General features: G+C 49.5%; 1 protein-coding gene across 8 annotated transcripts in view; it reads left to right on the top strand.

The window, feature by feature from the left end:
• The window catches only part of LOC106590724 (cytoplasmic FMR1-interacting protein 1 homolog), an 81,429-nt gene that overhangs the window by 15,906 nt on the left and 51,872 nt on the right, over positions 1-13,651 (top strand). For 7 of the 8 annotated variants that reach the window (XM_082956667.1, XM_082956663.1, XM_082956666.1 and 4 more), the window contains 5 exons: positions 5,441-5,518; positions 5,859-5,960; positions 6,176-6,357; positions 8,268-8,364; positions 9,916-10,044. In XM_082956667.1, the coding sequence (XP_082812793.1) occupies positions 5,441-5,518; positions 5,859-5,960; positions 6,176-6,357; positions 8,268-8,364; positions 9,916-10,044 (588 nt within the window). Of the gene's footprint in view, positions 1-5,440; positions 5,519-5,858; positions 5,961-6,175; positions 6,358-8,267; positions 8,365-9,546; positions 9,581-9,915; positions 10,045-13,651 lie in introns of those variants that run through there. The other variant, XM_082956670.1, reaches the window with a different exon arrangement.

Here is a 13,651-nt window from a genome sequence, read left to right as displayed (position 1 = left end):
GACTTTGTTGTCCTTAAGCCATTTTCCCACAACTTTGGAAGTATGCTTGGGGTCATTGTCCATTTGGAAGAACCATTTGCGACCAAGCTTTAACTTCCTGACTGATGTCTTGAGATGTTGCTTCAATATATCCACGTAATTTTCCAACCTCATGATGCCATCTATTTTGTGAAGTGCACCAGTCCCTCCTGCAGCAAAGCACCCCCACAACATGATGCTGCCACCCCCGTGCTTCACGGTTGGGATGGTGTTCTTCAGCTTGCAAGCCTCCCACTTTTTCCTCCAAACATAACGATGGTCATTATGGCCAAACAGTTCTATTTTTGTTTCATCAGACCAGAGGACATTTCTCCAAAAAGTACGATCTTTTCCCCCATGTGCAGTTGCAAACCGTAGTCTGGCTTTTTTATGGCGGTTTTGGAGCAGTGGCTTCTTCCTTGCTGAGCGGCCTTTCAGGTTACGTCGATATAGGACTCGTTTTACTGTGGATATAGATACTTTTGTACCCGTTTCCTCCATCTTCACAAGGTCCTTTGCTGCTATTCTGGGATTGATTTGCACTTTACGCACCAAAGTACGTTAATCTCTAGGGGACCGAACGGGTCTCCTTCCTGAGCGGTATGACGGATAAGTGGTCCCATGGTGTTTATACTTGCGTACTATTTTTTTCTGAGGTCTTGGCTGATTTCTTTTGATTTTTCCCATGATGTCAAGCAAAGAGGCACTGAGTTTGAAAGTAGGCCTTGAAATACATCCACAGGTACACCTCTAATTGACTCAAATGGTGTCAATTAGCCTATCAGAAGCTTCTAAAGCCATGACGACATTTTCTGCAATTTTCCAAGCTGTTTAAAGGCAAGTTCAACTTAGTGTATGTAAACTTCTGACCCACTGAAATTGTGATACAGTGAATTATAACTGAAATAATCTGTCTGTGAACAATTGTTGGAAAAATTACGTGTCATGCACAAAATAGATGTCCTAACCGACTTGCCAAAACTATAGTTTATTAACAAGAAATTGTTATTAGTGTTAAGTATTACTATCATAAGGGAAGTACACCATATTTCATCTAATATACATGGTGCTCTGTATGTTTTATCTAATGTCTAACCGGCTCTAACAGTGAATAAGGTTTTATATCGGTGAAATTGGCTGTTCCCCTCGAAGCATTTAGTATTGTCCCTGGAGCAGAAAAGGAGGACCAAGGCCAACCACCATGCCAAGGTCTCCCTACTGCACTGTGACAAATGTGCTTCAAAGCTTTTTTAGGGGAGAGGTGGTGCTTTGTACTGAATTAGTATTTGTACTTAAGGATTTTTATTTTTTATTTTATTTAACGTTTATTTAACTAGGCAAGTCAGTTAAGAACATTGTTATTTACAATGACGGCCTATGAAAAGGCAAAAGACCTCCTGCGGGGACGGGGGCCTGGGATTAAAATAAATAAATAGAAAATATAGGACAAAACACACACCACGACAAGAGAGACGACACTACATGAAGAGAGACCTAAGACAACAACATAACATGGCAGCAACACAGGACAACACAGCATGGTAGCAACACAACATGACAACAACATGGTAGCAGCACAAAACAGGGTACAAACATTATTGGGCATAGTCAACAACACAAAGGACAAGAAGGTAGAGACAATAATACATCACGCAAATCAGCCACAACTGTCAGTAAGAGTGTCCATGACTGAGTCTTTGAATGAAGAGATGGAGATAAAACTGTCCAGTTTGAGTGTTTGTTGCAGCTCGTTCCAGTCGCTAGCTGCAGCGAACTGAAAAGAGGAGCGACCCAGGGATGTGTGTGCTTTGGGGACCTTTAACAGAATGTGACTGGCAGAACGGGTGTTGTATGTGGAGGATGAGGGCTGCAGTAGATATCTCAGATAGGGGGGAGTGAACGGGTGTTGTATGTGGAGGATGAGGGCTGCAGTAGATATCTCAGATAGGGGGGAGTGAACGGGTGTTGTATGGGGAGGATGAAGGCTGCAGTAGATATCTCAGATAAGGGGGAAGTGAGGCCTAAGAGGGTTTTATAAATAAGCATCAACCAGTGGGTCTTGTGACGGGTATACAGAGATGACCAGTTTACAGAGGAGTATAGAGTGCAGTGATGTGTCCTATAAGGAGCATTGGTGGCAAATCTGATGGCTGAATGGTGAAGAACATCTAGCCGCTCAAGAGCACCCTTACCTGCCGATCTATAAATGATGTCTCTGTAATCTAGCACGGGTAGGATGGTCATCTGAATCAGGGTTAGTTTGGCAGCTGGGGTGAAAGAGGAACGATTGTGATAGAGGAAACCAAGTCTAGATTTAACTTTAGCCTTCAGCTTTGGTATGTGCTGAGAGAAGGACACTGTACAGTCCAGCCATACTCCCAAGTACTTGTAGTAATCACACCTGTGGGGAGAGGGGCATTCTTCTTACAAAACCACATGACCTTTGTTTTGGAGGTGTTCAGAACAAGGTTAAGAGTAGAGAAAGCTTGTTGGACACTAAGAAATCTTTGTAGAGAATTTAACACAAAATCCGGGGAGGGGCCAGCTGAGTATAAGACTATCATCTGCATATAAATGGATGAGAGAGCTTCCTACTGCCTGAGCTATGTTGTTGATGTAAATTGAGAAGAGATTGGGGCCTTGGATCGAGCCTTGGGGTACTCCGTTGGTGACAGGCAGTGGCTGAGATAGCAGATGGTCTGACTTTATACACTGCACTCTTAGCAGCACAACATTGCTTAGAATCAAAGGGCAATGGTGACATCGTTTAGGACCTTTAAGGTTGCAGTGACGCATCCATAACCTGAGCGGAAACCAGATTCCATACCAGAGAGAATACTATAGACATCAATAAAGCCAGTCAGTTGATTATCCAACACTTTTGATAAACAGAGCAAAATAGAAATAGGCCTATAACAGTTAGGATCAGCTTGATCTCCCCCTTTAAATAAAGGACGAACCGTGGCTGCCTTCCAAGCAATGGGAACCTCCCCAGAAAGGAGAGACAGGTTAAAAAGGACAGAGATCGGCTTGGCGATGACAGGGGCACTAACCTTAAAGAAGAAAGGGTCTAAACAATCTGACCCAGATGTTTTTTTGGGGTCAAGTTTAAGGAGCTCCTTTAGCACCTCGGACTCGGTGACCGCCTGCAGGGAGAAACTTTGTAGCGGGGCAGGGGACAAATAGGGAGAAGCATCGGGGGAGTCGCATTAGAAGGGGTGTGAGATGAGAGGCAAGTAGCTGTATTGTACCCCAGGAACCTCTGAGAGAGAGAGAGAGAGAGAGAGAGAGAGAGAGGCAAGTAGCTGTATTGAACCCCAGGAACCTCTGAGAGAGAGAGAGAGGCAAGTAGCTGTATTGAACCCCAGGAACCTCTGAGAGAGAGAGAGAGAGGCAAGTAGCTGTATTGTACCCCAGGAACCTCTGAGAGAGAGAGAGGCAAGTAGCTGTATTGTACCCCAGGAACCTCTGAGAGAGAGAGAGGCTAGTAGCTGTATTGAACCCCAGGAACCTCAGAGAGAGAGAGGCAAGTAGCTGTATTGTACCCCAGGAACCTCTGAGAGAGGCAAGTAGCTGTATTGTACCCCAGGAACCTCTGAGAGAGAGAGAGGCTAGTAGCTGTATTGTACCCCAGGAACCTCTGAGAGAGAGAGAGGCTAGTAGCTGTATTGTACCCCAGGAACCTCTGAGAGAGAGAGAGGCTAGTAGCTGTATTGTACCCCAGGAACCTCTGAGAGAGAGAGAGAGGCTAGTAGCTGTATTGTACCCCAGGAACCTCTGAGAGAGAGAGAGGCTAGTAGCTGTATTGTACCCCAGGAACCTCTGAGAGAGAGAGAGAGGCTAGTAGCTGTATTGTACCCCAGGAACCTCTGAGAGAGAGAGAGGCTAGTAGCTGTATTGTACCCCAGGAACCTCTGAGAGAGAGAGAGGCTAGTAGCTGTATTGTACCCCAGGAACCTCTGAGAGAGAGAGAGGCTAGTAGCTGTATTGTACCCCAGGAACCTCTGAGAGAGAGAGAGGCTAGTAGCTGTATTGTACCCCAGGAACCTCTGAGAGAGAGAGAGGCTAGTAGCTGTATTGTACCCCAGGAACCTCAGACAGAGAGGCAAGTAGCTGTATTGTACCCCAGGAACCTCTGAGAGAGAGAGAGGCTAGTAGCTGTATTGTACCCCAGGAACCTCTGAGAGAGAGAGAGGCTAGTAGCTGTATTGTACCCCAGGAACCTCTGAGAGAGAGAGAGGCTAGTAGCTGTATTGTACCCCAGGAACCTCTGAGAGAGAGAGAGGCTAGTAGCTGTATTGTACCCCAGGAACCTCTGAGAGAGAGAGAGGCTAGTAGCTGTATTGTACCCCAGGAACCTCTGAGAGAGAGAGAGGCTAGTAGCTGTATTGTACCCCAGGAACCTCTGAGAGAGAGAGAGGCTAGTAGCTGTATTGTACCCCAGGAACCTCAGACAGAGATGCAAGTAGCTGTATTGTACCCCAGGAACCTCTGAGAGAGAGAGAGAGAGGCTAGTAGCTGTATTGTACCCCAGGAACCTCAGACAGAGAGGCTAGTAGCTGTATTGTACCCCAGGAACCTCTGAGAGAGAGAGAGGCTAGTAGCTGTATTGTACCCCAGGAACCTCTGAGAGAGAGAGAGAGGCTAGTAGCTGTATTGTACCCCAGGAACCTCTGAGAGAGAGAGAGGCTAGTAGCTGTATTGTAACCCAGGAACCTCTGAGAGAGAGAGAGGCTAGTAGCTGTATTGTACCCCAGGAACCTCTGAGAGAGAGAGAGGCTAGTAGCTGTATTGTACCCCAGGAACCTCTGAGAGAGAGAGAGGCTAGTAGCTGTATTGTACCCCAGGAACCTCTGAGAGAGGCTAGTAGCTGTATTGTACCCCAGGAACCTCTGAGAGAGAGAGAGGCTAGTAGCTGTATTGTACCCCAGGAACCTCTGAGAGAGAGAGAGGCTAGTAGCTGTATTGTACCCCAGGAACCTCAGACAGAGAGGCAAGTAGCTGTATTGTACCCCAGGAACCTCTGAGAGAGAGAGAGGCTAGTAGCTGTATTGTACCCCAGGAACCTCTGAGAGAGAGAGAGGCTAGTAGCTGTATTGTACCCCAGGAACCTCTGAGAGAGAGAGAGGCTAGTAGCTGTATTGTACCCCAGGAACCTCTGAGAGAGAGAGAGGCTAGTAGCTGTATTGTACCCCAGGAACCTCAGAGAGGCTAGTAGCTGTATTGTACCCCAGGAACCTCAGACAGAGAGGCTAGTAGCTGTATTGTACCCCAGGAACCTCAGAGAGAGAGGCTAGTAGCTGTATTGTACCCCAGGAACCTCAGACAGAGAGGCTAGTAGCTGTATTTTACCCCAGGAACCTCAGACGGAGAGGCTAGTAGCTGTATTGTGTTTGAGAGCCTTTTAACTGTCTTCCTTCAGAATGAGATGCTGGAAGAGGGCCAGGAGTATGCTGTGATGCTGTATACGTGGAGGAGCTGCTCTCGCGCGATCCCACAGGTAACCTCCGTATAACTCACGTTACAAAACCATCTATACTGTGGGATCCTAGTTGCAACCTGTTGTGCACTAGACCTCTATGTAAATATATTCCCGGGCATCTCCCCCTCTATCAGGTGAAGTGTAATGAGTGTATTGTTCATGATTCCCCGTGTCTTCCTTCCTCTATCAGGTGAAGTGTAATGAGTGTATTGCTCATGATTCCCTGTGTCTTCCTTCCTCTATCAGGTGAAGTGTAATGAGTGTATTGCTCATGATTCCCTGTGTCTTCCTCCCTCTATCAGGTGAAGTGTAATGAGTGTATTGCTCATGATTCCCCGTGTCTTCTTTCCTCTATCAGGTGAAGTGTAATGAACAGCCCAACAGAGTGGAGATCTATGAGAAGACAGTGGAGGTGCTGGAGCCTGAGGTCACCAAGCTCATGAACTTTATGTACTTCCAGGTAACACCAACCAGTCAGAGGTCTCTCTGTCTCTCGCTCTCTGTCTCTCGCTCTCACTCTGTGTAGATAATATTCTCATATGTTCTGTGTAATATTGTAACACATTAATTAAAATAATTTTGTTCAAATTAAATCCATATAAAGATGTGGTCTATCATGTAACTGTAAAACCTTCTATCCATGTTGACCCCTCCCTCTCTCTCTCTCCTGGTCAGCGATTGGCTATAGACCGGTTCTGTGGGGAGGTGCGTCGTCTCTGCCACGTTGAAAGGAGGAAGGACTTTGTCTCTGAGGCCTACCTCCTCACCTTGGGGAAGTTCATCAACATGTTCGCTGTGCTCGACGAACTCAAGAACATGAAGTGTAGCGTCAAGAACGACCACTCTGCCTACAAACGGTACAGACATAGAAAGGTCCAAAATGGGACCCTATTCCCTTTTGTAGTGCACTGTAATGAAACAGGGCCCATAGGTCTCTGGTCAACAGTAATGGAACTGGGCCCGTAGGTCTCTGGTCAACAGTAGTGGAACTGGGCCCATAGGTCTCTGGTCAACAGTAGTGGAACTGGGCCCGTAGGTCTCTGGTCAACAGTAGTGGAACTGGGCCCGTAGGTCTCTGGTCAACAGTAGTGGAACTGGGCCCGTAGGTCTCTGGTCAACAGTAGTGGAACTGGGCCCGTAGGTCTCTGGTCAACAGTAGTGGAACTGGGCCCGTAGGTCTCTGGTCAACAGTAGTGGAACTGGGCCCGTAGGTCTCTGGTCAACAGTAGTGGAACTGGGCCCGTAGGTCTCTGGTCAACAGTAGTGGAACTGGGCCCGTAGGTCTCTGGTCAACAGTAGTGGAACTGGGCCCGTAGGTCTCTGGTCAACAGTAGTGGAACTGGGCCCGTAGGTCTCTGGTCAACAGTAGTGGAACTGGGCCCGTAGGTCTCTGGTCAACAGTAGTGGAACTGGGCCCGTAGGTCTCTGGTCAACAGTAGTGGAACTGGGCCCGTAGGTCTCTGGTCAACAGTAGTGGAACTGGGCCCGTAGGTCTCTGGTCAACAGTAGTGGAACTGGGCCCGTAGGTCTCTGGTCAACAGTAGTGGAACTGGGCCCGTAGGTCTCTGGTCAACAGTAGTGGAACTGGGCCCGTAGGTCTCTGGTCAACAGTAGTGGAACTGGGCCCGTAGGTCTCTGGTCAACAGTAGTGGAACTGGGCCCGTAGGTCTCTGGTCAACAGTAGTGGAACTGGGCCCGTAGGTCTCTGGTCAACAGTAGTGGAACTGGGCCCGTAGGTCTCTGGTCAACAGTAGTGGAACTGGGCCCGTAGGTCTCTGGTCAACAGTAGTGGAACTGGGCCCGTAGATCTCTGGTCAACAGTAGTGGAACTGGGCCCGTAGGTCTCTGGTCAACAGTAGTGGAACTGGGCCCGTAGGTCTCTGGTCAACAGTAGTGGAACTGGGCCCGTAGGTCTCTGGTCAACAGTAGTGGAACTGGGCCCGTAGATCTCTGGTCAACAGTAGTGCACTATAAAAGGAATAGTGGGCGTCCCCTCCCTGGGCGCCCTCTCCCTGGGCGTCCTCTCCCTGGGCGTCCTCTCCCCTGGGCGCCCTCTCCCTGGGCGTCCCGTCCCTGGGCGTCCTCTCCCTGGGCGTCCTCTCCCTGGGCGTCCTCTCCCTGGGCGTCCTCTCCCTGGGCGTCCTCTCCCCTGGGCGCCCTCTCCCTGGGCGTCCCCTCCCTGGGCGCCCTCTCCCTGGGCGTCCTCTCCCTGGGCGTCCTCTCCCTGGGCGTCCTCTCCCTGGGCGTCCTCTCCCCTGGGCGTCCTCTCCCCTGGGCGTCCCCTCCCTGGGCGCCCTCTCCCTGGGCGCCCTCTCCCTGGGCGTCCTCTCCCCTGGGCGTCCCCTCCCTGGGCGTCCCCTCCCTGGGCGCCCTCTCCCTGGGCGTCCTCTCCCTGGGCGCCCTCTCCCCTGGGCGTCCCCTCCCCTGGGCGTCCCCTCCCCGGGCGCCCCCTCCCTGCTATCCCAGCTCAAAGCTTCTCCGTGTGTGAGTATATGACCAGGAGTGTCCTCCTGCCGTCTCATGTCCCCTGCAGGTAGATCAGCGGTGATGTTGCTGTAGTTTGAGACCGTTATAAAGGAAGAGACCGTTGTCTGCTAAGTGGCAGTGTAACAGCATGTTAAGTTGTGATGGGAATCTCTTTCTATTGACAGTCTGTTGGTATTGAACAAACCTTCCTTGATCTCTCATGTACTGTTCTCCCTCTCTGTCTCTCTCTCTCTCCCCGTATCTCCCTCTCTCCCCCCTCCCTATTTTCTCCCCCCTGTAGAGCTGCCCAGTTCCTCAGGAAGATGTCAGAACCCTCGTCCATCCAGGAGTCTCAGAACCTCTCCATGTTTTTGGCCAACCACAACAAGATCACTCAGGTAAAACACACCTGGCCAACCACAACAAGATCACTCAGGTAAAACACACCTGGCCAACCACAACAAGATCACTCAGGTAAAACCTACCTGGCCAACCACAACAAGATCACTCAGGTAAAACCTACCTGGCCAACCACAACAAGATCACTCAGGTAAAACCTACCTGGCCAACCACAACAAGATCACTCAGGTAAAACCTACCTGGCCAACCACAACAAGATCACTCAGGTAAAACACACCTGGCCAACCACAACAAGATCACTCAGGTAAAACCTACCTGGCCAACCACAACAAGATCACTCAGGTAAAACCTACCTGGCCAACCACAACAAGATCACTCAGGTAAAACCTACCTGGCCAACCACAACAAGATCACTCAGGTAAAACACACCTGGCCAACCACAACAAGATCACTCAGGTAAAACCTACCTGGCCAACCACAACAAGATCACTCAGGTAAAACCTACCTGGCCAACCACAACAAGATCACTCAGGTAAAACCTACCTGGCCAACCACAACAAGATCACTCAGGTAAAACACACCTGGCCAACCACAACAAGATCACTCAGGTAAAACCTACCTGGCCAACCACAACAAGATCACTCAGGTAAAACCTACCTGGCCAACCACAACAGGATCACTCAGGTAAAACCTACCTGGCCAACCACAACAAGATCACTCAGGTAAAACCTACCTGGCCAACCACAACAAGATCACTCAGGTAAAACCTACCTGGCCAACCACAACAAGATCACTCAGGTAAAACACACCTGGCCAACCACAACAAGATCACTCAGGTAAAACCTACCTGGCCAACCACAACAAGATCACTCAGGTAAAACACACCTGGCCAACCACAACAAGATCACTCAGGTAAAACACACCTGGCCAACCACAACAAGATCACTCAGGTAAAACCTACCTGGCCAACCACAACAAGATCACTCAGGTAAAACCTACCTGGCCAACCACAACAAGATCACTCAGGTAAAACCTACCTGGCCAACCACAACAAGATCACTCAGGTAAAACCTACCTGGCCAACCACAACAAGATCACTCAGGTAAAACCTACCTGGCCAACCACAACAAGATCACTCAGGTAAAACACACCTGGCCAACCACAACAAGATCACTCAGGTAAAACACACCTGGCCAACCACAACAAGATCACTCAGGTAAAACCTACCTGGCCAACCACAACAAGATCACTCAGGTAAAACACACCTGGCCAGGTTACAGCTGTTGGTCGTTCCTCTCTAAAACAACACTAGTCAGTTAAACATCTCTCTCTGTCTCCAGTCTCTGCAGCGGCAGGTTACAGCTGTTGGTCCGTTCCTCTCTAAAACAACACTAGTCAGTTAAACATCTCTCTCTGTCTCCAGTCTCTGCAGCGGCAGGTTACAGCTGTTGGTCCGTTCCTCTCTAAAACAACACTAGTCAGTTAAACATCTCTCTCTGTCTCCAGTCTCTGCAGCGGCAGGTTACAGCTGTTGGTCCGTTCCTCTCTAAAACAACACTAGTCAGTTAAACATCTCTCTCTGTCTCCAGTCTCTGCAGCAGCAGCTGGAGGTGATTAATGGCCATGATGAGCTGCTGGCTGACATAGTCAACCTGTGTGTTGATTACTATGAAAACAGGATGTTCCTGACCCCCAACGAGAAACACATGCTGCTAAAGGTAGGTTACCGTCTGGCTGGCAGGCTGGGCCGCGTCCCAAATGGCTCCCTATTCCCTATATATAGGCTACCGTCTTGCTGGCAGGCTGGGCCGCGTCCCAAATGGCTCCCTATTCCCTATATATAGGCTACCGTCTGACTGGCATGCTGGCCCGCATCCCAAATGGCTCCCTGTTCCCTATATAGGCTCTGGCCAGCACGGCCTCTTGTTCCCTATATAGTGCACTACTTTAGACCATGGGCTTAGGTACCTGTCTGTTACCTCTAGGTGATGGGGTTTGGTCTGTACCTGTCTGTTACCTCTAGGTGATGGGGTTTGGTCTGTACCTGTCTGTTACCTCTAGGTGATGGGGTTTGGTCTGTACCTGTCTGTTACCTCTAGGTGATGGGGTTTGGTCTGTACCTGTCTGTTACCTCTAGGTGATGGGGTTTGGTCTGTACCTGTCTGTTACCTCTAGGTGATGGGGTTAGGTCTGTACCTGTCTGTTACCTCTAGGTGATGGGGTTTGGTCTGTACCTGTCTGTTACCTCTAGGTGATGGGGTTAGGTCTGTACCTGTCTGTTACCTCTAGGTGATGGGGTTAGGTCTGTACCTGTCTGTTACCTCTAGGTGATGGGGTTTGGTCTGTACCTGTCTGTTACCTCTAGGTGATGGGGTTTGGTCTGTACCTGTCTGTTACCTCTAGGTGATGGGGTTAGGTCTGTACCTGTCTGTTACCTCTAGGTGATGGGGTTTAGTCTGTACCTGTCTGTTACCTCTAGGTGATGGGGTTAGGTCTGTACCTGTCTGTTACCTCTAGGTGATGGGGTTAGGTCTGTACCTGTCTGTTACCTCTAGGTGATGGGGTTAGGTCTGTACCTGTCTGTTACCTCTAGGTGATGGGGTTTGGTCTGTACCTGTCTGTTACCTCTAGGTGATGGGGTTTGGTCTGTACCTGTCTGTTACCTCTAGGTGATGGGGTTTGGTCTGTACCTGTCTGTTACCTCTAGGTGATGGGGTTAGGTCTGTACCTGTCTGTTACCTCTAGGTGATGGGGTTTGGTCTGTACCTGTCTGTTACCTCTAGGTGATGGGGTTAGGTCTGTACCTGTCTGTTACCTCTAGGTGATGGGGTTAGGTCTGTACCTGTCTGTTACCTCTAGGTGATGGGGTTTGGTCTGTACCTGTCTGTTACCTCTAGGTGATGGGGTTTGGTCTGTACCTGTCTGGGGTTTGGTCTGTACCTGTCTGTTACCTATAGGTGATGGGGTTAGGTCTGTACCTGTCTGTTACCTCTAGGTGATGGGGTTAGGTCTGTACCTGTCTGTTACCTCTAGGTGATGGGGTTAGGTCTGTACCTGTCTGTTACCTCTAGGTGATGGGGTTTGGTCTGTACCTGTCTGTTACCTCTAGGTGATGGGGTTAGGTCTGTACCTGTCTGTTACCTCTAGGTGATGGGGTTAGGTCTGTACCTGTCTGTTACCTCTAGGTGATGGGGTTTGGTCTGTACCTGTGTTACATCTAGGTGATGGGGTTTGGTCTGTACCTGTCTGTTACCTCTAGGTGATGGGGTTAGGTCTGTACCTGTCTGTTACCTCTAGGTGATGGGGTTAGGTCTGTACCTGTCTGTTACCTCTAGGTGATGGGGTTTGGTCTGTACCTGTCTGTTACCTCTAGGTGATGGGGTTTGGTCTGTACCTGTCTGTTACCTCTAGGTGATGGGGTTAGGTCTGTACCTGTCTGTTACCTCTAGGTGATGGGGTTTGGTCTGTACCTGTCTGTTACCTCTAGGTGATGGGGTTAGGTCTGTACCTGTCTGTTACCTCTAGGTGATGGGGTTAGGTCTGTACCTGTCTGTTACCTCTAGGTGATGGGGTTAGGTCTGTACCTGTCTGTTACCTCTAGGTGATGGGGTTTGGTCTGTACCTGTCTGGGGTTTGGTCTGTACCTGTCTGTTACCTATAGGTGATGGGGTTAGGTCTGTACCTGTCTGTTACCTCTAGGTGATGGGGTTAGGTCTGTACCTGTCTGTTACCTCTAGGTGATGGGGTTTGGTCTGTACCTGTCTGTTACCTCTAGGTGATGGGGTTTGGTCTGTACCTGTCTGTTACCTCTAGGTGATGGGGTTAGGTCTGTACCTGTCTGTTACCTCTAGGTGATGGGGTTTAGTCTGTACCTGTCTGTTACCTCTAGGTGATGGGGTTAGGTCTGTACCTGTCTGTTACCTCTAGGTGATGGGGTTTGGTCTGTACCTGTCTGTTACCTCTAGGTGATGGGGTTAGGTCTGTACCTGTCTGTTACCTCTAGGTGATGGGGTTTGGTCTGTACCTGTCTGTTACCTCTAGGTGATGGGGTTAGGTCTGTACCTGTCTGTTACCTCTAGGTGATGGGGTTTGGTCTGTACCTGTCTGTTACCTCTAGGTGATGGGGTTAGGTCTGTACCTGTCTGTTACCTCTAGGTGATGGGGTTAGGTCTGTACCTGTCTGTTACCTCTAGGTGATGGGGTTTGGTCTGTACCTGTGTTACATCTAGGTGATGGGGTTTGGTCTGTACCTGTCTGTTACCTCTAGGTGATGGGGTTAGGTCTGTACCTGTCTGTTACCTCTAGGTGATGGGGTTAGGTCTGTACCTGTCTGTTACCTCTAGGTGATGGGGTTTGGTCTGTACCTGTCTGTTACCTCTAGGTGATGGGGTTAGGTCTGTACCTGTCTGTTACCTCTAGGTGATGGGGTTAGGTCTGTACCTGTCTGTTACCTCTAGGTGATGGGGTTTGGTCTGTACCTGTCTGTTACCTCTAGGTGATGGGGTTAGGTCTGTACCTGTCTGTTACCTCTAGGTGATGGGGTTAGGTCTGTACCTGTCTGTTACCTCTAGGTGATGGGGTTAGGTCTGTACCTGTCTGTTACCTCTAGGTGATGGGGTTTGGTCTGTACCTGTCTGTTACCTCTAGGTGATGGGGTTAGGTCTGTACCTGTCTGTTACCTCTAGGTGATGGGGTTAGGTCTGTACCTGTCTGTTACCTCTAGGTGATGGGGTTTGGTCTGTACCTGTCTGTTACCTCTAGGTGATGGGGTTTGGTCTGTACCTGTCTGTTACCTCTAGGTGATGGGGTTAGGTCTGTACCTGTCTGTTACCTCTAGGTGATGGGGTTTGGTCTGCACCTGTCTGTTACCTCTAGGTGATGGGGTTAGGTCTGTACCTGTCTGTTACCTCTAGGTGATGGGGTTAGGTCTGTACCTGTCTGTTACCTCTAGGTGATGGGGTTAGGTCTGTACCTGTCTGTTACCTCTAGGTGATGGGGTTAGGTCTGTACCTGTCTGTTACCTCTAGGTGATGGGGTTAGGTCTGTACCTGTCTGTTACCTCTAGGTGATGGGGTTTGGTCTGTACCTGTCTGTTACCTCTAGGTGATGGGGTTAGGTCTGTACCTGTCTGTTACCTCTAGGTGATGGGGTTTAGTCTGTACCTGTCTGTTACCTCTAGGTGATGGGGTTAGGTCTGTACCTGTCTGTTACCTCTAGGTGATGGGGTTAGGTCTGTACCTGTCTGTTACCTCTAGGTGATGGGGTTTAGTCTGTACCTGTCTGTTACCTCTAGGTGATGGGGTTAGGTCTGTACCTGTCTGTTAC

The sequence above is a fragment of the Salmo salar genome, chromosome 10, assembly GCF_965601325.2.
Source record: "Salmo salar chromosome 10, fSalSal1, whole genome shotgun sequence".
Classification (NCBI taxonomy): Eukaryota; Metazoa; Chordata; class Actinopteri; order Salmoniformes; family Salmonidae; genus Salmo; species Salmo salar.
This window is presented reverse-complemented; position numbering and strand designations above follow the sequence as displayed.